The sequence below is a fragment of the Centrocercus urophasianus genome, unplaced genomic scaffold (genome assembly GCF_019232065.1).
Source record: "Centrocercus urophasianus isolate 14NV4802_14NV808 unplaced genomic scaffold, USGS_Curo_1.0 seq_38, whole genome shotgun sequence".
In the NCBI taxonomy this organism is placed as follows: domain Eukaryota; kingdom Metazoa; phylum Chordata; class Aves; order Galliformes; family Phasianidae; genus Centrocercus; species Centrocercus urophasianus.
The window spans coordinates 4354254-4374807 of NW_024884955.1; the positions used below are offsets into that span (position 1 = coordinate 4354254).

Sequence of the window (20554 nt, forward strand, 5' to 3'; positions counted from 1 at the left end):
AAATCTAGTTAGCCATAATTTGAATATGTTTAAACTCTGGGGTTTTGCACCCCCTGTTCAGAAGAGTGATGTTCACTGAGATTCATTATACTGCCTGGTTGAAATCCAAGTCTATGTAGCATAACATTACAACATTAAAAGTTATATATACCCTACAGAGCTGTAAGGAACACTGCCAATTTATAAATCATACTTCTGTCTTCGACACTTCTTATATATCATCTCAAATAACTGCTAATATATATAAAACATGGTTTTGTTGTGCTTTAATTTGGCATGTATTGCAGATTTGATGGTACATCTAATGTCATCAGTTTTACTGATTTACCGTTGCCTGATTTTTACCTTGCAGAAACAGCTACAGAAGTTATACATTTTAAATGTATGCAGGATGAAAAAAAAAATACTGTGATTGGCAGATGCAGAGCCTGGTGTAGCATCTATTTTCTGGTTAGTTTAAGTGGAAAATAGATTTTTAAATACATGCAAATGTTAAAAACCGAAAATACAAATACAAAAATCCTTGAAACACAAAGGAACGTGTCTTTTTCTGAGCATTTTTTCCTTTTTTTTTTTTAGCTCAGTTTGGAAGTGAACCATTTATTACCACATCTCTTTGAATTGATAAAAAATATGGTGTCTTTTTTATCTCTGTAATCCTGAGATGTTCACTAAAATAACTAACGGATGCATCCCAGAAACTGTGTTTTATGCATGCGCTGCTTGTAGTGCAAAGCAACACAGCCTGGCAAGCAATGATTTGCTCGACATTAACAGTCACTGCACAGAATTAGTGTTAAAGCCATGTGTGGGTGACAAGAGTATGAATATAGGAAGAAGGAATTTTTAAAATGCAGGGACTTAGATATTTGAACTGCAAAACATGTTCAGTTGAGTTGTAAGTACAGAATCACTTTCTGGGTAGCAACACAGGATATGGGGAAGGATGACAGACTCCTTTTCTTTAAAAAGATCAGTTAAGCAGAATGACATCCTTTCTGCTAGGAAATATTAAAATTGTGTTTACATTTGAAAAACCTCTAGTTTCCTCTGCCTGCATGCATTATTTGCTCATCACCCCTCCTGCTACCTCTTTGCATCTTCCTGTGCAACGTTCTTGTTGCTGAGTTCTCTCCTCATAGTTTTGTTGTTGTTGTTGTTCTGTTTGGTTTTCTGTGTGTGCCAAGCACAATTAGTAGGTAACAAATGCATGAACAGCTGATGTGTTGTCTTTTTGTGAATAATTCTTACATTTAAATTCTATTCTATTTGGAAGTATTTTAGCCATATGCTATTTAAAGCTGCGTCTGATACTGAAATACTTTAGTTGGAAATCCTTTTACTACATTGCATAATTGAAGATTGGCATTTCTATGAAGAGTTCTCTTTTTTGGGGGGGGGGGAGGGTACAGTTAATAGGAAGTAAGATAGCATTCAAATCTCTAGCACTGCCTTTCCTGTATAGTTACTTCCCGATTGCTAGACAATTCAGATGAATCAAGAAGCCAAATAATCTTTTAGAATCCAAGTGGAAGAGCTTTGCCAGTGTTAATTTATATTTTCTATCAAGAATTAGTTGGAAAATTGTAGCTTCCAAATAGACTTTTTTGATTCTGCTTCAAAGTTCAGTTTGTTGCAAGTGTTTTAACCATACTGCCCTATCCACTGAAGGCAGAATGCCCACTGGGAAGAGCAGATTTGAGGCCATCTAAGGAACATGAAGGTGCATAAGTCAACGGGACCTGAAGAGATGCACCCGAGGGTCCTGAGGGAACTGATAGGTGAAGTTGCTATTTATACTTGAGAATTTGTGGCAGTTTGGTGAAGTTCCTACTGAATGGAAAAGGGAAATGTAACCCCATTTTTTAAAAGGAAGAAAGGAAGACCAGAGGGAACTGCAGGCCGGTCATTCTCACCTCTGTGCCTGGTGAGATCCTGGACTAGAACCTCCTTGGGAGCTATGCTAAGGCACATAGAAAACAGCAAGGTGACTGAGGACAGCCAATATGGCTTCATTAAGGGCAAATCATGCCTTACAAATTTGGTGGCCTTCTACAATCACAGTGCTGGTTGAAAAGTAAGAACAACTGACTTCATCTATCTGGACTTGTGCAAAGCATTTGATGCTGTTGCACACAGTTCCTTGTTATGACTCCCTCTGTAAAATCATTTGGGCTCTGCATGAAGGGGCTATGAGTGTCCCAACCTGAAACTTGGCAGCTATGAAGTAGTGAAAAAAAAGGGAAGTGCTGTGTCAGGAGCAGACAGTTTTTATTTCTATCTTAGTTCATTAAAGATATTTTTTTTTAATACAGAATATTTTTGCAACTTTTCTTTTTTTTTCTCTTTCTCTGAGGGAAAGTGAGAAGTTGGAAGATAATGCCTAAGATGAGAGACTGAAAAATACCAGCTTTTCTGTTTTCAACTGCTGGTTAGTGTGAAGGATTAACAAGTCTGTAGCTGGAAAGTTGATATTTTATGAATTAGTTAAAGACACTCTTTGCAAGGAATAGTTTTCTGTAAGTGCCAGCAACCTCATGTTCTAGGCCTTGTAGTGCGTAAGTTGCAATATATGAGACAGTCGTTCCAGACAGCTTTATATATGAGCTATCTGGAGGACAGGTCAGTCATACCCAAGGTTTGCCATCTGGTCTCTCTCTCAGCTGCCTTTCTAAGTGTTGGCAAATGCTCTTGCAGTTTACACATCATAAATCTGCCACTCTAATAAATAAATACGCAGAGCTCCCTGGCTGTATTTCAGAAGTGCTGGGCAGTGTTCTTATAGGGGATGCCAGTGTCAGAGCAGCAGGGCTCTTCCTCTGGTGATTAATACTAAGCAGGGATGGGGGCAAGCAAGTCACTGCCCCAGTGACTCTCTGACTGTCAACTACTGCAGTTGTGAAAACTAAGTACCCTAGCTAGTGCCCTCCCTGCCTTATCCAGACCCCTCTCCTGCTCTTGTTCAGCACAGCAGGTAGCTAGCAGGAGTGGCGAATGTGTTGCTTTCTGTCCTCCCTTCTTCAAAATCTCCTTTGGATACATAAAGAATCTTCTGAAGTCAGAAGATGGAGGGTAGGGGGTGGATTGGGAATAGAAAAGAAAAGGATTGAATCTCAAAGAACTTCCTTCTCACATTCGCAGCCACTGGAAAAAAAAAAAAAAAAAAAAAAAAAAAAGCTTGGGGTTCAGAAAGTAGGCACTTGTTCCTTCCTGTATCTTCCCTCCCTGCTTTTAGGCACCGGGTGGAACAGGAGTAGCTGAGAGATGTCCTGCAGATTAGGAAGATAATGTAGCTGCAGGTGTGTGGGGCATTAAAGTTGCAGACTCCTGTACTGTTCAAGACAGCACAATAGTATGCCACAGACTGCCTTCCTTTGCCTACAAGCAAACCTTAAGAGAAATAGTTCATATTACGCAGGTGTAGATGCAATTTTTGTTGTAGCAGAAGATGGTTTCTTGTCTCTTTATCGCAGCTGTGGTCTTCTGTGAATGAAGAACTCTTCCTCTGTGTCTTGGTGATACTTCAAAAAAGTATGTTTAGACAGTGCTAATATTTACATATGTTTCTAAAGGAGAGTGGTTAACACTTGTCATGTAGCAAAAATTCTGCACTTTGTTTTGGAAGCAGAAGCTACTGTCACCAAGTGGAACAACATCTCTCACCTACTTCTTTGCCATTGTTACTTTTTAAACATTGAATTTTCCTCAACTTACTCTGAACGAAAGTGGGATATGGGTAACTTCCACTTCCATGGGGAATTACGTTAGTGATAGTGACTGGCAGTTGTAGCAGGCAGCTCTCTTGTGCATGTGTTACTCTGTAAATCATGCGAGAGCATTAATTCCTTTTCCTGATGGGATTCCCAGTTGTCAGCACATAGCCCATCTCCTCCATCATTTCTCTGACAACAGGCACTGTCAATCACCATTCATAATTATGAGGTAGGAGAAGTTGCAGCTGTGAATATGTTATCAAATACCTAATCAATGCAAAGAATTGAATAGCCCAATCTTATTGGATAAACATATATATATGGTCTCCAATTCATTTGGACCTTTCCATCTCCAGAATCTGACTGTGTGCTCATGAGAATACCTCCCATTGCTATATTTGCCTCTTCTGTTATCTAGAAGAGTCTCAGTAGTCACATAAATTAGTCTCAAGATTCAGATGCTAGTTTAAAAGGTTCTGCAAAATCATATTTTGCAGTCCTGTAACACTGGGTGTCAAGGTAATTCATGAGCACTAGCAAACCAAGTCTTGTTCCAGTCAGTCTGAGGAAGTACCGAGACTGTCTGTGAAAGAGGCTGGAACAACCTGTACTTTAGCACTAGCTTCCTCCTTTAAAATATGCCCTCCACTTTTGCTGTTGTTTGAGCACCTCACACTCTTACTACTTATTCTGTAGATAAACCTGCTAGTTATCAGAGGTAGCACGTGACAAACTAGTCACACACCGAAAGTGACTTCTGTCTGAAGAACTTCATAGAGCTTATGTATGAACCAACCATAGAATAGAGAAAGCTTCTTGATTTATGGAGTGTTTGGGTTAGCAGGCTTCAGGAGAAGCTGAGTTTCAACCCCCATCGTTTCACTGACAGGCCCTGGAACTAGACCCTAGAAGTACCAGTTAACTTGAGCTAGAGGCTGTGTGAACAGAAACCAGTTTATGAACAATGCTTGCATTCCATGCTGTGCTACCAACCCAAGGGAAGCAAGCCCCTGTAGTACTGAGGATCACCTGAAATCTGAGTATGTCACTGTCGAGAAAGACAGAAGGCACAAAGATCTTTAATGTCAGCGTGGCAGAAATTAGCCTGGAGAAGAGTCAGTTGCTTAGGTTAACATGTTGATGTGGAGAAGCCAAAGACAAATAGGACTACAAAATAGACCTCATTGAAGGCTACGACAAGCACTTGGTTGTAATCTCTCATCCTGGATGATCACCAGCTGGAGCAATCCGGTTGTCTTTGCTCATACTGGTGAGAGCTATGGACGGCAGCAGTTTAGCTCTGTCCAGATCACACTGCACACTGCTGTGCAGGATCTCTGGCTACATTTCAAACATTCTCCTTTCTCGTGCAAAATGATGCAGTTCAGCAGCAGTTTGCCATTTACTCACACGACTTTAAAACAACCAAATACTATGTTGAAGCAAAACATTACTGGAGAAATATTTCAGGCAATCTGAAAATGTGGGTCTTAAGCACCATATTATGTATCAAGAGGAAATTACCAGGCTTAGCTAAGGTTTCTTTAATGTATTTCTATCCCTTTGTGGCTGACTATAAAATAGCATTGGTCTAAAAAAATGATTAATTATGTGTTGACATTGGTTGCCCCTTTGCCAATCTGGTAGATGTTGCTAGGTCTCAAGTTTTCCCATTGTTGTTCTTCAGTGGTCAGTGTTTATGGGATGTTGTGCATTGAAACAAGTGAAGCAGACTCTTAGGAAATGCTTTGCAGACAAGTTGTTTTCTACATTACTCACTCCAGTCAAGGCACATGTCACTGTGATATGTTTGCCTTTTGGGGAGCCCTCACCACTTGCCATGTGCCTGTCTTGATCATACCAGAAACGAATGTGACACAGCAAAACATATTTGGCTTGAGTTCTTTTAGTCTGATGTAATTTTAATTTAATGTAATTAACATGGTGATTCTTCATTTATTTAGCAGCATTCATATATAGTAGCAGCCTTGCAGGTGTGAGGAGCAGAGAACGCTGTCCACAAAACCCATTAAATCTGAAATTCTTCTGGCATTTTCCTACAGGATTGTACTTTAATGCTGTGTTTGGCCTTTCCACAAGCTACATCTAATCTTTTTGTTGTTGTTGTTTGCAAGGAATTGGCTAAGAGGACTCCCTCTAAGCATCCTGATCACCCAGCTGTCCAGAATGCACTGCAGGCTATGAAAACAGTCTGCACAAATATCAACGAGACCAAGAGACAGATGGAGAAACTGGAAGCTCTCGAACAGTTGCAGTCCCACATTGAAGGATGGGAGGTATGATGCAGGACTAGCAAGCTCCCTGGAGACAATTCATTGCTCAATGCAGTGGGCTGAAGTTTGGTGACGCATACTGTGTACAGGGATTTCTGATGTGTAAATGTGCTTGAAAGTGTGGGTGGTATCACTCTGACAGGTTTAGAATTCAGTGTTTATTTTTGAGTGTGTGGGCTGCTGCTAAATTGTAGCAGAAGGTGGGAATCTTAAAAGAGGTAAAGCTGTTAGAGTTGGGGAGGACTGAAATTTCAGATGGGCAGGTTTTGTTTGAAGGACAAATCCGGAAGTAAAATCAGGAGTGATCTACATAGCACAAACTTCTCTCTCTATTCCTACAAGCCTTCAGTTTTTGAATGAGCTTTGAAAGTTGGTATCATGCAGATTTCCTGTATAAAAAATAAAGTTAGATTAGAAAGTAACTATTATGTTTGTGATTTCTCCAGTTAAGTTTCTCATGGATGTGTTTCTACTGAAGTGTTTCTCAATGAGTGGATCTGTATGGGTAGAGGCACTTAATAATGAAAGAGAGAAAAGTGAGAGGGAGAGAACTGAGATGCGAAGCCTGGGGAAAGAGGAAATATGGAAAAAGAGCCACCCAGGAGAAATACTGCTAAAAAGTGCACAAAAGAATTGGCAGCTTGTCTTGTGATGATTTTAATTGAGGCCCTTTAAATGGTGGAGTTGGAAGCCTCTGGGGGATGCACCACAGGGAGTCAATGGTGTTAAATGGTCTCACAGGGAGACTGGCGTCAGCTTTTAGTAAGACTGACATTTAAAATGTCGAGACTGATCATTGCCAGCTGAGGACATCTTTTTAGAGGTCATGTAAACTTCCTCATGTTTGGATTCTTGGGTGCTCTCCATGACTCTTTTTTGGGTTGTTTTTTCTGTCTTTCGTGTATGTTTTAAACCTTGCTCATTTTCTCCCCAAAGGATGTTCTTGGCATCTAGCTAAAGACATGAGAGCAACCCAGATATCCAGCTGTGTATTTTTTGGATAGCAAGCTCAGCAAACAAAAAAGTCATACAATGTTCTATACAGGAGGACTTTTAGAAGCAGTCAGAACCATTTCAAATTCAATGCAACTCATGGGTCGTCTAGGCAAGAGGCATGTTTGAACTCCAGGGCTTGAAGCACAACTCCTAAATTGTGCATGATGTAATAAATGAAGTAGTATCAAAGTTAATGCAATTTGGGGACAGTGGATGAGGGGAGGCTTACAAATTCACAGCAACAGTCTGGGTCTGAAAACACTTTCTGATTTGTTTATATGTGCTGTTTTGAAAGGTAGTCACCTATATTACTCAACCCAAAAGTTCAAAAAGGGACAAGTGTTTTTCATTCCCGGTAAGCTGTGGAAATTTTCTGAGTCTCATAGTAGCTTGTTAAAAGGAGGAAAACCAGATTTACAAATGCAGACTAATGCTAAACATATCTTTTTTTTTTTTCTATGTGCACATTAAACAAATTGAAATGGATCGACAGTTTTCTATTTTTGGGTTTTCACAGTACTATGTTCTTGTAAATTATGACTCTTGAGCAAAGAGTTGTTTCTAAATAGCTGGATGTAGTTCTTTCAGATGTGTTTCATAAAATATTCTGAATGAGAAGGGTTCCTAACTCCTATCCTGTGGAATGTTGCAAATGATGAATTAAAAGCACTTTAAACTTAGTAATGGAGGGATACAAGACACAGAACTGTCTGTAAGAGAAAGTGCATAAGGCAACTTTCATGTTCAGATTTTATCTGCTGGAAAACTCTACTAGGAAACAGCGAATCTCTTTTATCCATTATTATGGTTATAGATTCCGAAACATTCAAGCCCTGTTTGTGTGTTCATGCATCATTTGTACTAATCTGATAAGGCCTGTGGTTTCCAACAGCTTTAATACAAGACATCTAAACTGTCAAAAAGTAGTGAGCATCGGCTTTCTTATAACCATGTCTTTTATGACTGTATGAGATACAGCCTGGCTCTGGGGTGTGTGCAAGCAGCCCAACTTAGAGTAACTTTTTTCTTTAATTTGGAACAGGCTTCACTTTCTCTAGTGTTTCTGTTTAACTGTATCAGCAAGGTTTCATTGGGTTTTGTAATCATTATTTCTTTAAATTGTTCCAGTGGGATGGATCCTTGGTATGATCTTCATCCTTTTGCCCTCAGTGCTACCCTCAATATTTCTAATGTAAGGAATGATATAAAATGATTTTGCCTCTGCAATGTCTCATCTTCTTGCTCTTGAGGGTCATCTGGAGTTTCATTAAGAACAGTTGCTATTTTTTTTAGGTAATTTTTCTCAGTTCTACTCTTTTTCTTCACCAATCTCTTTCTCCTTCTAACACAACTCTGTCTCAATATCAAAACTGAGCATAAACTGATCTCATCCTATAAGACTTTTGGAGGCATGATGGTAGGTCACACTAAAGTAGGCCAAATCTGGGAAGCATCTGAAAGTCTGCAGGTTGATCAGAGGTTTGTTCATCTCAATGAACTCTACTCAGATTCATTCTTCTAGAATGCACAGAATCCTCGTAGGTGTATGTTATGGAATAGTTTCAGGCAGGTCAGTCTGATTTTGGATAATCCTTCTGTGAAAAGAAGTATTACTTTATAAACAGGAGAAAGAAAGTAGAGTACTCAAGAAGGCCAGCTTTTGTGTAGAACGTTTCTGATTGTTTAGCAAAGTTAATATATTGTTTTCATTAATTGAATATTGATTATTCTGTGCGGTGAGCTCTTCTTTGTGTTATTTTCACTGAATAATGAAGAATACACACATTCTCCGATCTGAAATGTTTAGGGAAACAAAACCCCCATCACAGAACAGAATGAGCTGTAAGATGTGTTAACACTTAGGCAGATCAGTCACTTCATAATTGACTGCAATTTGCAATTCTAACCAGCGATGATGTTTTGTTTTCTTTTTGCCTGCAGCTTGGTCCCACTTAGAAAAGTGAGAAATCCTGTCTTGTCTCAGGAAGCATCAAATAAATCTTCCTGCTCTGTTTATTACTATTGAAAAATCTCTCAAATGGGTGTAAATGAGAAGTAGGTAGGTTAACAGGAAATGCATCAACAGGAAATACAGCACCATTATTCAGATACCATCATGAAGGGTCTGACAGAAAAATAAAGATTCTTAGATTTTGAAAAGTGACTGTTGCCGCCTTTGCTTTTATTTCCTGCACAAAATAGGCCAGGTAATTGTTCCATGTGGGGAGCATGCTTTTATATTGTACATTTGGATGGTTTCTGCTTCTATTTGCATACATGCCTTTGGGGTTATAATTCTGACATGCTGTTATTTATCTTGGAGGTAGTTATGGTCAGCAGGTCATTTTCAAAATAACAAGCAGTTATTTCTGGACACATGTTAATTATTTCTATAGATGGATTAAGGAAATAAAAGCATATCAGGGCAACAGGTGGAAGCACTGCATCTAGCTAGTTCATATGCGATTGAATCTAAGGGAATACAGACACATCTGGACATTGGTGTCCATTCTTGGCAGCCTTTAAAGTATAGCTTCTTCCATGTTAGTGAAAAGCAAGTGACAGCACAGCTGCCATGGTTTAATTTAGAAAACAATGTAATTAAATCTTCATTCACACTTTTACAGGGACTGCATTGCATTTGGAAAAGCTGATTTAATTCAGCTTAATGGTAGCAGGCTTGACCTGAAAAAATTTCATTCATGCAGTGTCTAAGAACACTAACAAATCCCTCTGGGATGACTTTCTAGATGGAGGTAAATTTCATGCCTGCTCAAAGAGATGTTTTCAGTTAAGCGGGATGAACTGCGTTTTACAAATCTTTTTGGGTATTTGTGAATATAGACTTAATGGGCCTTTGCAAGTCAAGCAGTTTGTTGATAATGGATATCGTGCAATCCATAGTCAGTTCTGTTTTCCAGTAAGACTCAAGACAAAGATCATATTATCTAATTTACTTCATTACATGCAGACCGTGTACAGAACCCATGGTGTTACTCTAGGTCATTCTTCCTTCCAAATAAAAAATAAATGTAAATGTTCCAGAACAGGGTGTAAATGTTTCTTGTGTGTCCGTGTATTTTTTTGAAAAGAGACCTTTTTCAGCAGGAACCTTTGAAGTAATATTAGGCCAAAGAACTTTTCACTAATGACTGTGGTTTAGCCAAACAAACCAACCAACCAGGACAGTTTTTCAAATCCATTGGCCCTAACATATTTCAAAGACTTAGATAGCTTTCACTAGAAATAATCATAATAACTGTTTGGGGAATTAATAGCTTAGTGATCTGCTTTGGTTGCTTTGAGCTTTTGGGGATCCTCATGCACTTAAATGTCTTGAGCATTAAGCTCAGTTATCTCTATGTCTGTTGAACGCACATAATAATTTGCACATGACAGCTAGCACAGTGTCTGGGACCCAATCTGTGATTTTCATGGCTATGTTTCTAGCTTGCATCTACTCTTTAGAACTCCAGTAAGGAGAGCAGTTGCAAATACTTCTAACAAAAGAGTCAGAGAGAAATACCACTATGATTTTCCAGAGATGGTTACTAGTGACTTACATGACTATCAGAGCTAGGGAAGTACCACTGTTCTTCTATAACGCTTTTTTAAAGCCAACAGTTGTCATACTTTCAGTGATAGCTTGCGGTGAAAAGGGAAGATTAATGGTCTTGGGAGATTCACAATATGGCTGCTTTATGGAAAAATCTCTTGGAGCTAGGGGAGATTTATCAAGGTATATGAAGATTCCAAAACATTTATAACCCAGAAAGGCACGATGTGTTTAGCTGCAATAAGAAATCGAAGACTTCCTCTTCATGAATGCGTCAATCATTTTGCAGTTTAATGACATGCAGATAAAATAACAGCATTTTAGTAAGAATGTTTCGTTGTGTGCACACAAAAAAGTGAAGAGTAAACAAGATCTCTTTTCTGTTTCAGGGGTCAAATCTGACAGATATCTGCACACAGCTCTTGCTCCAAGGAACTTTGTTAAAAATCTCAGCAGGAAATATCCAGGAGAGAATGTTCTTTCTATTTGATAATCTACTGGTCTATTGCAAGAGGAAATCCAGGTGAGTTCCTCTGCCTTCATGGTTTTACAATGGGACTATTCTGAGGTTTTGTACATAGGATGTATGAGAATTTACAGAGCACTCACTTTGTTCCCCGTTGCTATGTAAGGCTGAGTCATAGTTGTGACTTTCCTCTGTTTTTGACTATTGCTATTGCTTATACTATATGAGGAGGAAATTACTATGTGATGGGATAAATATGCCAGAGATTAATGGGGTTCCCACCCTGAGAAGCACACAGTCCAAAGACAGAAGTTGATACAGTGCAGAAAAATCACTGAGTTCTTACAGCTGGAAGGCTTCCCAGAGCAGATGGATCTCCAGGAGTGATGTGAAGAAGGAGGCCTTGCCAACTTTCTTTGTGAGGTTATTCTAAGAAGAAGAGGGTGACATGAAAATTGATATAAAGCCAAGAAAGGAGAAAGAAGACTAAGGGAATATTTAGTAGATGCAGGACACAGTGGATAGAGGATGAAGATCAGTAGCCCATGTGCTCTATGAATTGTCTTGCTTTCTTCTCTTAGTAGCAATTTTTGCATCACTTTACCTTATAAAAGTTGAGCATTATCGACAGCTGCCACTTATTTTTAACATAGCACTGGCACAGTGGATGGCAATTTTCTTCTGTTGCCATATACTGTATTTCAATTCTTAAGCTTTTCACCTCCACATTCCTAGTCTCATTCTTGTGTCCTGGTCTTTTCTGGATGATTTACCATGCATCTTCTACTGTTCAGAATCTCCTCCTGTAATATCCTTCCTCTTCTTCAGTTTATACCTCTTTACTGGTGATGGCCAACCCAGTTAGAACTTCTCAAAAACCAGAGTGTTTGATCCAAGGAAAATATTTATATTTCAAATTTTTGGGTTTATTTTCTGTTTGTTTGTTCAGTAGAAATTTTGGAATCATTAAACTGGGAAAAAAAAATCATATCAATCATGCTTATACGTTTTGTGTGAATAACAATGAAAGTATACAATATAAAAAGCAATTTGTTAGACAAAATCTACTTTAGAAATTATTAGAATGTAATATAAATATTTAACTGAAGGGAAAAAGGACACATCTTAAATAGCTTCTAATCTTATCTAACTGAAGCATTCTGACAATGGAGTAGAATCATAGTTTGGGTTGGAAGGAACCTCTAAGATCATCTCGTTCCAACCCCCGGCTGCAGGAAGGGACACCTCCCTCTACACCAGGCTGCTCACAGCCCCATCCAGCCTGGCCCTGAAGGCCTCCCACGTGGGGACATTCACAGCTTCGCTGAGCAACTTGTAAGAAAGTTGAAACATTTCCTTTTGACATTTCACCAGTTTGTCAAAATCCATGCTTGTGTAGAAGACATTTCAGAAATTTGAATCTTCTAACTGAAATCTTTTATTAAAAAAAAAAAAAAAATCAACTTGATACGTAATCTTTTCTTTCTTCAGAGCTCTTAAAAGCTGTCTTGCTATTTCTGTTGGTAGTTCAGGTTAGCGTAGCCCCTCCCGCTGTCCAGGCACATTTCCCGGAATGCTAAGATTCAGAAAACAAAATGTTCTACTGCCTTTTAAGCAACCCTCTGTTTTTTGTACAGGGATGTCACTGAACTACTCTGTAGTTTGGCTTAATTTTGGAGGAGGCTGCTGTAACACTTAGGTTTTCCCAAAGGATCAATATTGTTTATCTTTGTCTAATAATATAGCTTGAACTGATGAATGCCCAGAATCTGATTTCTATTAAAAAACTGAACATTTTATTAAGTCTACTGGGAATTTCCAAATGTGAAAGATAAATTTAGGAATTGCTACATGGCTTAGTTTTGGATATTTCCCCTGTCTAGCTGCTATTTATAATTAGCCCAGGATGGAAATGCATTTATTTCCAGTTGTGCTGTCATGATCTTTTGAGCTGTTGCTTGATGAACAACCAAGGTGTTAGTGGAACACAGATTTGAAAGAAAAGCAAACAAAGCCCTGCCTGTGTCAGTTCTCAATTTGAAATTGAATTACACGATTCTTATCCCACTTACACTATGCTAATCTTGTAGAAGTCAGTGGATTTTTTTCCTGGATCAAAAAGTGCAATCAGAATGCAGCCCTAAATCTTCAGTAGATAATCATTCCTGTAGCCATTTTACTTTGGGCATCACCTTTCTAACAACAGCACAAATTAGAAGTAGCTTTGTTGTGACCATTTTAAGATGCGTTTAGAATCAGAATCAGATTTGTGATTTTAGATCTAAGATTACAATCTCAGCTTTTGCAGAAGCTTTGGGAAGCCTGCCAACCTGATGACATAGATGTTTGGTTTTTTTTCTGAGCTGAGTATTGTTTTGTATTTTTGGTGGTATCACAGATTGCCGCTTAAATTGAATCCTGATGTTAGGAACAATATGTTTCATGTGGGCTGAGTATTTAAAGGGTTTTATTAAGGCTGCTAGGACAGCTTTTCTTTTGAGTACAACAGACATATTTAGGAAATGATCTAATAGCTCCTAGATCTCAGGCTCTGTCAGGCTGATTAGATGTTAATTTATGGTCATTACCAAAGGTATATTTGTCGCTTAAACTAGTTGTAAAAAGGAAAAATTGTTCAAAAACCCGTGGTGTTTCTCATCTCACCACAGTTATCACAGATATTTCACTCTGACAAAAATTTTCTCCCCAGCTGTTTTTTATTGCATTATTCTTTGAATTTTATGAACTCCTGGCAGGTTGCCAGTGCAATCCCTTCACTGCACAGAGTTTGGACACTTGCCATCTCAAGCAGTGATCATTTGACCAGTCATGTTTTGGTTCATATAGCAGGGTTGTTCTTAGATATTAAAGCTCAGCAGGTGTTGGTTGTGTAGTTTTAAACCTATTCTAGACATAAAAATCAGAACATAAATAGTAATGAAAAGTGCTTTCCTGAAGTTTTTTATAGGACACTTCAACAGACACTGAAAAGCTTATGGATGAGGACATAAATTCTAGTGCAAAATTGCCACAGCAGCGCTTTCATGAATGCCACATGCAGAGACACTTAAGACACACGTGAAGGCCATGTGATGCCTCACGGCACGTTTCATTGTATCTTTGGAATTATACACTCACCACAATTTCTTCAAAGCTGTAGGCAAGTATAACATTTTTGTAGGTAGTATTAAGGGTTATATTCCAAACTCGTATGCAATTCAGGTAAGTACTCAAGAATGCAAATCTTAAAGACATCCGATCCCCAAGTAATCATGCAAAATAAGCTCTTTCTTGCTGTTCTGATGCTGTTGCAAACTTATCATTGTAAACTCACTGAGCACTTAAATCTGAGAAGTGGCTGAATGCTACAACACACTAGACTTGATTCCTTTTTTAATAGTCACATCCCAGGTTGATTTTTGCTGTTGTTTTCTGTATCCATCGAATCCAAAAAAAGCTGTGTGTTGTAATATATGTGATGTATGTATGTAATAAACACCTTGCTTTGGTTGCTTATGCTTAGCTAACCATCTGAATCCTAATTGCAGAGTTGCTGGGAAAAAACCATCCAAACGGACAAAATCAATCAATGGATCCCTCTATATCTTCAGGGGTCGAATAAATACAGAAGTCATGGAGGTGGAGAATGTGGAGGATGGAACAGGTAAGAGAAAACTTACCATTTGTTTTTTAAAACAGAGCAAATCCAAATCTTGTGTGGGAAGTTATTACAAAAGTATTCACCCTACTCCTTTAACGAAATCTTTGGTAAGCTGTAACATCTGATGTCTTCATTCTTAGGCCAACTTATAAAGTTGAAAGACTGGTCATGCTTTCAAACATTCTTCATTCTGAAGTGACCTTTTGAAGAGCTTGTGTATCCTGAAGCTTGTCTATTTTTTCTCCTAATCCAAGTTAATTTAGTAAAAGATATTTTATCTTCTTTCCGTCCTTTATTTTCTCAGATCTTAAGCCATTACAGCTATAATAACAGAACTTCTAGATCTTCTTCGCATTTAGAATACTACCAAATATTAGTCTTAGCATCAAATCAGTAGCATGGAATGTGGCCATGATGAAACATGGGAATGGCTGCTGCATTACTGTTCTTTTGTCCTGACACATGCTGAAAGAATGGATGGGTTCTGACTTCATCCACAAAGGCTGCACCAGCTCCTGCGACTGCTATAATAAGTCAGGAATTAGCATTCTTTCCTTTCAACAGGTGACATTTAAAGAGTTTCCATGTTCTGAACAGCCTGCTGTATTCCCAGAAAGTTCAGAACTAATAATGAAAACAAGTGTTGTAGACTTTTTCACCAGCGCCATTCCATTTAGGATATTTTACCTCTTCTGGGGTGAAATTACAAACTATCACCTTAGGTCTGAAGCTGTAGAGAAAATGGCTTTGTGGACAAAGTATCGTGGCAAGAAATATGAAAATGCTGGTCTGCCTTGAATGGAACTTCAGTCATCAGTGTAATCGGTGTGGATTTTCTCTGCCCTGGCTCTAAACATAAAAAAAAAACTTCCAGGGCACTTCCAAATGTGAAGTTCAACTCTCCTGAAGTCACAGCGATCCTTGATCACACCCTTTCTCACATAAAAGGTGTTTATAAAAGGGCATGGTTTTCAAGTTGAACAGCCTAGCCATAGATACTTTTAAAACACTTATATGGACAGTTAGTAAGACTGATGCATGAGGAACACCTTCAAATATGAAGCTCTCCAAATAAGAATATTTTAATAAAGGTGTCACACACTGATCTGATTAAAGAAGGCCTTCTATTCACTGTGTGCATTGTGCTTTGGGTTTTTACAGCAGATTACCACAGCAACGGCTACACAGTGACAAATGGCTGGAAGATACACAACACAGCCAAAAACAAGTGGTTTGTCTGTATGGCCAAGACTGCGGAGGACAAACAGAAATGGCTGGATGCTATAATCAAGGAAAGAGAGCAGAGAGAGAGTAAGTGGATAAAGTATTTTTTTTTTTTAACAAACAGGATGAATTTGTGTAAAAAGGAGAAATGAATATGCATACAGAAATCTTTCTGAGAGAAAAAGAAGACTGCAGCTTTTGCTCTGTGCTTAGAGACTTAAAATCTGTCCTTAAGGACAAAGAAGCTCAAGAGATTGAAAACATACATTTCTGAATATTGTGAGATGATTTGTTTCACGGGTGTGTGTCATTAATATTTATCAATATTTTTCGTTTACAGGAGGGTCAGTTTCTGCCACAAGTTCAATGAAAGCAGAGAATCTAAATCCTTTAATATTCTTTCCAATCCAAGCTTTTGTTTTTTTATGTTAGAATATTTTGCAGCAGGAAAACATCTAATCTGCTAACATTGCAGTGTTTCTTTATCATAAACGTGAAACATTTCTGACATACCTTATCATGTATAAGTCCCAATGCAATTTTTTTCTGATAGTAGGTATACTGACTTCCAAATGTATGGTGTGAAGGCATACTGTGAATTCAGAAAAGCTCTCTGGGGTCAACAGAAATAATCAGTTTTATTTTTTATTAAAAGAAGAATTTTAACATTCCGAACTGATGATCTGTATTCATTGACTAGTTCTATATGTTTTAAATGAAATACATTTCTTGGCTCTTAGTTTTACCCTCAGAGTGCTAAATCATCTCTCTAAAAGATCCAGTGAGTCTTCATTTCAGAGTGAGTTTTTGCTTTATGAGGTCACTATTGCTCTGCAGAATTTCCTGTGCATCGATTGAAATCTATGAGAGCACATGGTGAGAGATATGGTTTGATAAGAAGTAAAAAGACTGAACTAGAAAAACCAATCACATACTAGCAGGGGCTTGAGAATAAGGAAGGAAACTGAAATATCAGGAAGGGAAAAAAGAATTACTCCTTAATAGAAAGTTTTCCAAATCTTTCCATGCAACGTTGGGTATTCTTGAGTATTTTTTCTGATGCTTTTTGTCACACAGTTTTATGACGTGGCAGCTGATGACAGGAGCTCAGGATAAGTGTGGATATTCTGGAAGACATTCCAGACCTATTGGAAAATCTCCTTTGGATTAGAGTAATTTTAAAATCACAGACTATCTGTGCTTAGATTAGAAAGATTGGTGAGGTTCCCGATTCTTTGTGATGAGTTGGATGGAATGTGCATTCCAGTTTGCCATTTACATCAGAGCCTGGGGAATTCAGTGATGTAAGACCAGCATGAAACATGCGCTGTTTTCTATCACAAGTTCATGTTGCAATTTAGCCTCAGCTACATGTGTCAGCATTTGCATTGAGTTGGATCACATTACTGGACAAAGAGAATGGAAGAATAATGACAATAAACCAGGGGATTTGAAGAGCCAAAACCCTTAGCCAAATATCAGACACATGAAAGAAACACTATATTTGAAAGACAAAACTTAGCACAAGACTAGTTTCTGGAACATGCACATCCAGTGCATGTTCAAACAAATGCATTAAACATTTTTTTAAAGTTAGGAAGCATCTCCAGTGTGACATAAGAGACTGTTCATTCATTAATTTGTCAAATTCATAAAGGAACAGCATTTACACGCAGCTAGGGTGAATTATTCCTAAAGAATGTATAGTTTTCATTTTCTAGCCTTATGCTGAACACTTAAATTCTGCTCTATGTCAATCTCTGTAAAGGTTAGGCAAGTAAATCAAAAACTGATTCTGACTTCAGACTAATCCTAGAGATACCCAAGCCCAGGGCTCTATTTTGGACTCCAGAATTCTCTAGATTTGTGAGTGGATTTTTGCTGCCCCTATTGAGAAGTATCATGCTTGTGATTCAGAAACATAATTAGCAGACATTAATTCTCCTGAGTCTTGCTTCCTGCTCTATCAATTACTATTCAGTAGCCATCTTAATACACTTAGAGTTTGGTGTTTTCAACAGTATGCACGTCATGAACTTGTCTGAAAAAGCACAAGGCCCAGATGTACCCTTCCCACTGAAAGATTCAAACATACAGTTTCACATCCCCAGCTGAATCTGCTTCAGTTCTGGACCTACACAAAACAGTCTAAATCCAGTCCATAATTTAAATACATGCAGATGGATGCTTGGGAAAATTCTCAAAAAAATATACCCCGAAAGCAAGATGACTAATTCCAGCTAGGAGAGACAAAGCATCCGCAGCAGCAAAATAACTATTCTCATGTGCTGTCCTAAAGCAATTTGCCCTTTATTTCTAGGTGAAACACATTTTCCAAGCTTTTTTGACAAGTCTATAAAGATGAGTGTCAGAAAATGCCAGTTATGATGACAGTTGTTGCAACACAGATACCCGTTCTTTTCAGAGATCTTCTCCCTCACTGTGGCAATTTTCAAGTTAACATGTGCTATGAGGAAATTCGTACAAAGCGGAAATGAAAATTTCCTTATATTCAATATATATCATGTCTGAAAACATTCAGCATTTCTTTCATTTACTGGATAATATGATTTTCAGGCTGTATTTTTAGCCTAGGGATATTAATAAACAGGCAAATTAAGAAAAGATGAGAAAATAATGTTCCCATCTACCTTTGACTTATTTAAGGATGTGAATTTGATATCAGTAGTTTTGTATTTTTGACTTCAAGTAATAGAACACTCAAAAAAACGATCTACTCTGCCAGGCATTTAGCTGCATTGAACAAGTCTTGTGACGGCAGTTATTCCAGGGTCAAAGATGAAGTTGCACCGGTTTCTGGGGATATATGTTTTCTCTCTCATTATTTGGAACTTTGCCACGTTCTGTAAACTGTTCTACTTTCTGTGCTGTGATGAATCCATGAGTTTAAAGTTATTTTTAAAAATGGAAAAAAAAGGTCCCAGATGCTACTCTCATAAACGACAGCTTTTTGTTCAGGTCTGTAAGTGGTTCAGTTTCCCCTTAATCTGGAAAACAAGTGTCTACCACTTTGGCCTCTGCTTTTATCATCGGGGAAACACTCTACCTGATGATTTGCATCTGAAGGAATTTCTGCTTTGTATTCCAGGTTTGAAACTGGGGATGGAGAGGGATGCATACGTCATGATTGCAGAAAAAGGAGAGAAGCTGTACCAAATGATGATGAGCAAGAAAGTGAACCTTATCAAAGACAGGAGGAGAAAATTAAGTACTGTTCCCAAGTGCTTTCTTGGCAAGTAAGTAGCATTCAAACAAAAAAGGCACTTTCATGCTAATTAAAAGAATTAGCTGTGGATTTTCTGTGGATGGCATTGTGAGGGTAGATCAGATGTGCTTTGATAGAGCTTCATTGAAAAGGCAGTAAAAGCCTTAATTTCTGTTTTATGCCATGAACAAGCTGTACAGTGACAGCTCATTCTATTGTATAGCAGTAACACATAACAGCTGTTTCAAATTGGCCAAAGGAGTAAGAAAAAACACCTGAACTCCCACAAGCACGGGGCTTTTAGTGGCCTAACCTGTATCCTCTTTTGTATACAAGCAGATGCAGACCAGGTCATGTTTAAATTTAGCAGAATCAATCCCGTTTCAGAGCTGAATGTCCTGTTTGACAGTGTAAGAGACACAAATAAAATTCATCAAGAAACCTAATGTATTTGTTAAAAGATTTACTGTCTGGAAAATATTCCTCTTTCATTCAGGCTAAGTATTACAAAATAATTCTCAAGTATGTCGTGCATGAGGCATTGGAAGAGAGACCCATGAATGACTCAGATCAGTGATCAGAAATGGCAGCACTGGGGCTGTTGTAGGGAAGCGTCCTGTATGGCACAGAGAGATGCATCAGTTGACCTGATAAGACTTTTCTGCCTCAGCTGTTTATGATTGAAATAATCAGCTGAGTGAGGAAAAGAAATTCCGAATGGCTGATTATCCATGAATTTCCCTCCCTGTGGTCTCTGTAACGGCATTTTGTAGGCATTATTACTTGTGTACAGGATGTGGAAATCATGCACTGTCTTTCTGCCTAGAAGGCAGTTAGTAATATAAGCTGCTAATAATTTTGCTATCAAAACCTCCTTGCATCTCAAGATTTTTTTCTTCTTTTCTACTCTTTATTCTTTTCTTCTCCTTCAGTTATCTTTCAAATTGAAACATCTAAGCTGTGACTTGGAGGCATGATCCAGCATTTCCCAGTTTCCAAATAACAAGATGTCCCAGATCAGAAGTTGTTCTGATATAAACAAATCTGTTGTGGATTTCCTGACTTTTTTCATAGTCTCAGCTACTACATTTCTTTTAAAATGTCTTCTTACATGCCCCACTACCTTTCCTGCCCATCACCCTCAGTTTACTTGGTAGTCATCTGAGACTCTGCTAGTGAGGGCTTGACGCTGCTTCGCCAATATTTGAAGCCAAACTGAGATACCTACAGGTATTCTGGCCTCTGACCACAGCATTATTTCTGCTAATGTTCCATGCTACTCTATTAAAAAAAAATAATCTGCTGATGTTTTCTTAAGCTGCATGTTGATACTGTTCTGGACAACTTACTTAAGTGCAACTCAATCACTGCAATCCAGTCATGACTCGCAGACGTTTCATATCATTCCAGGGGCTTCC

At 38.3% G+C, this 20554-nt stretch overlaps 1 protein-coding gene across 1 annotated transcript in view; it reads left to right on the top strand.

Annotated features, from left to right (window-relative positions):
• Positions 1-20554, top strand: part of PREX1 (phosphatidylinositol-3,4,5-trisphosphate dependent Rac exchange factor 1) — a 150260-nt gene that overhangs the window by 81270 nt on the left and 48436 nt on the right. The window contains exons 6-10 of the mRNA XM_042832320.1: positions 5849-6010; positions 10949-11082; positions 14574-14689; positions 15848-15997; positions 19020-19167. Coding sequence (XP_042688254.1) covers positions 5849-6010; positions 10949-11082; positions 14574-14689; positions 15848-15997; positions 19020-19167 — 710 coding nt within the window. The remainder of the gene's footprint in view (positions 1-5848; positions 6011-10948; positions 11083-14573; positions 14690-15847; positions 15998-19019; positions 19168-20554) is intronic.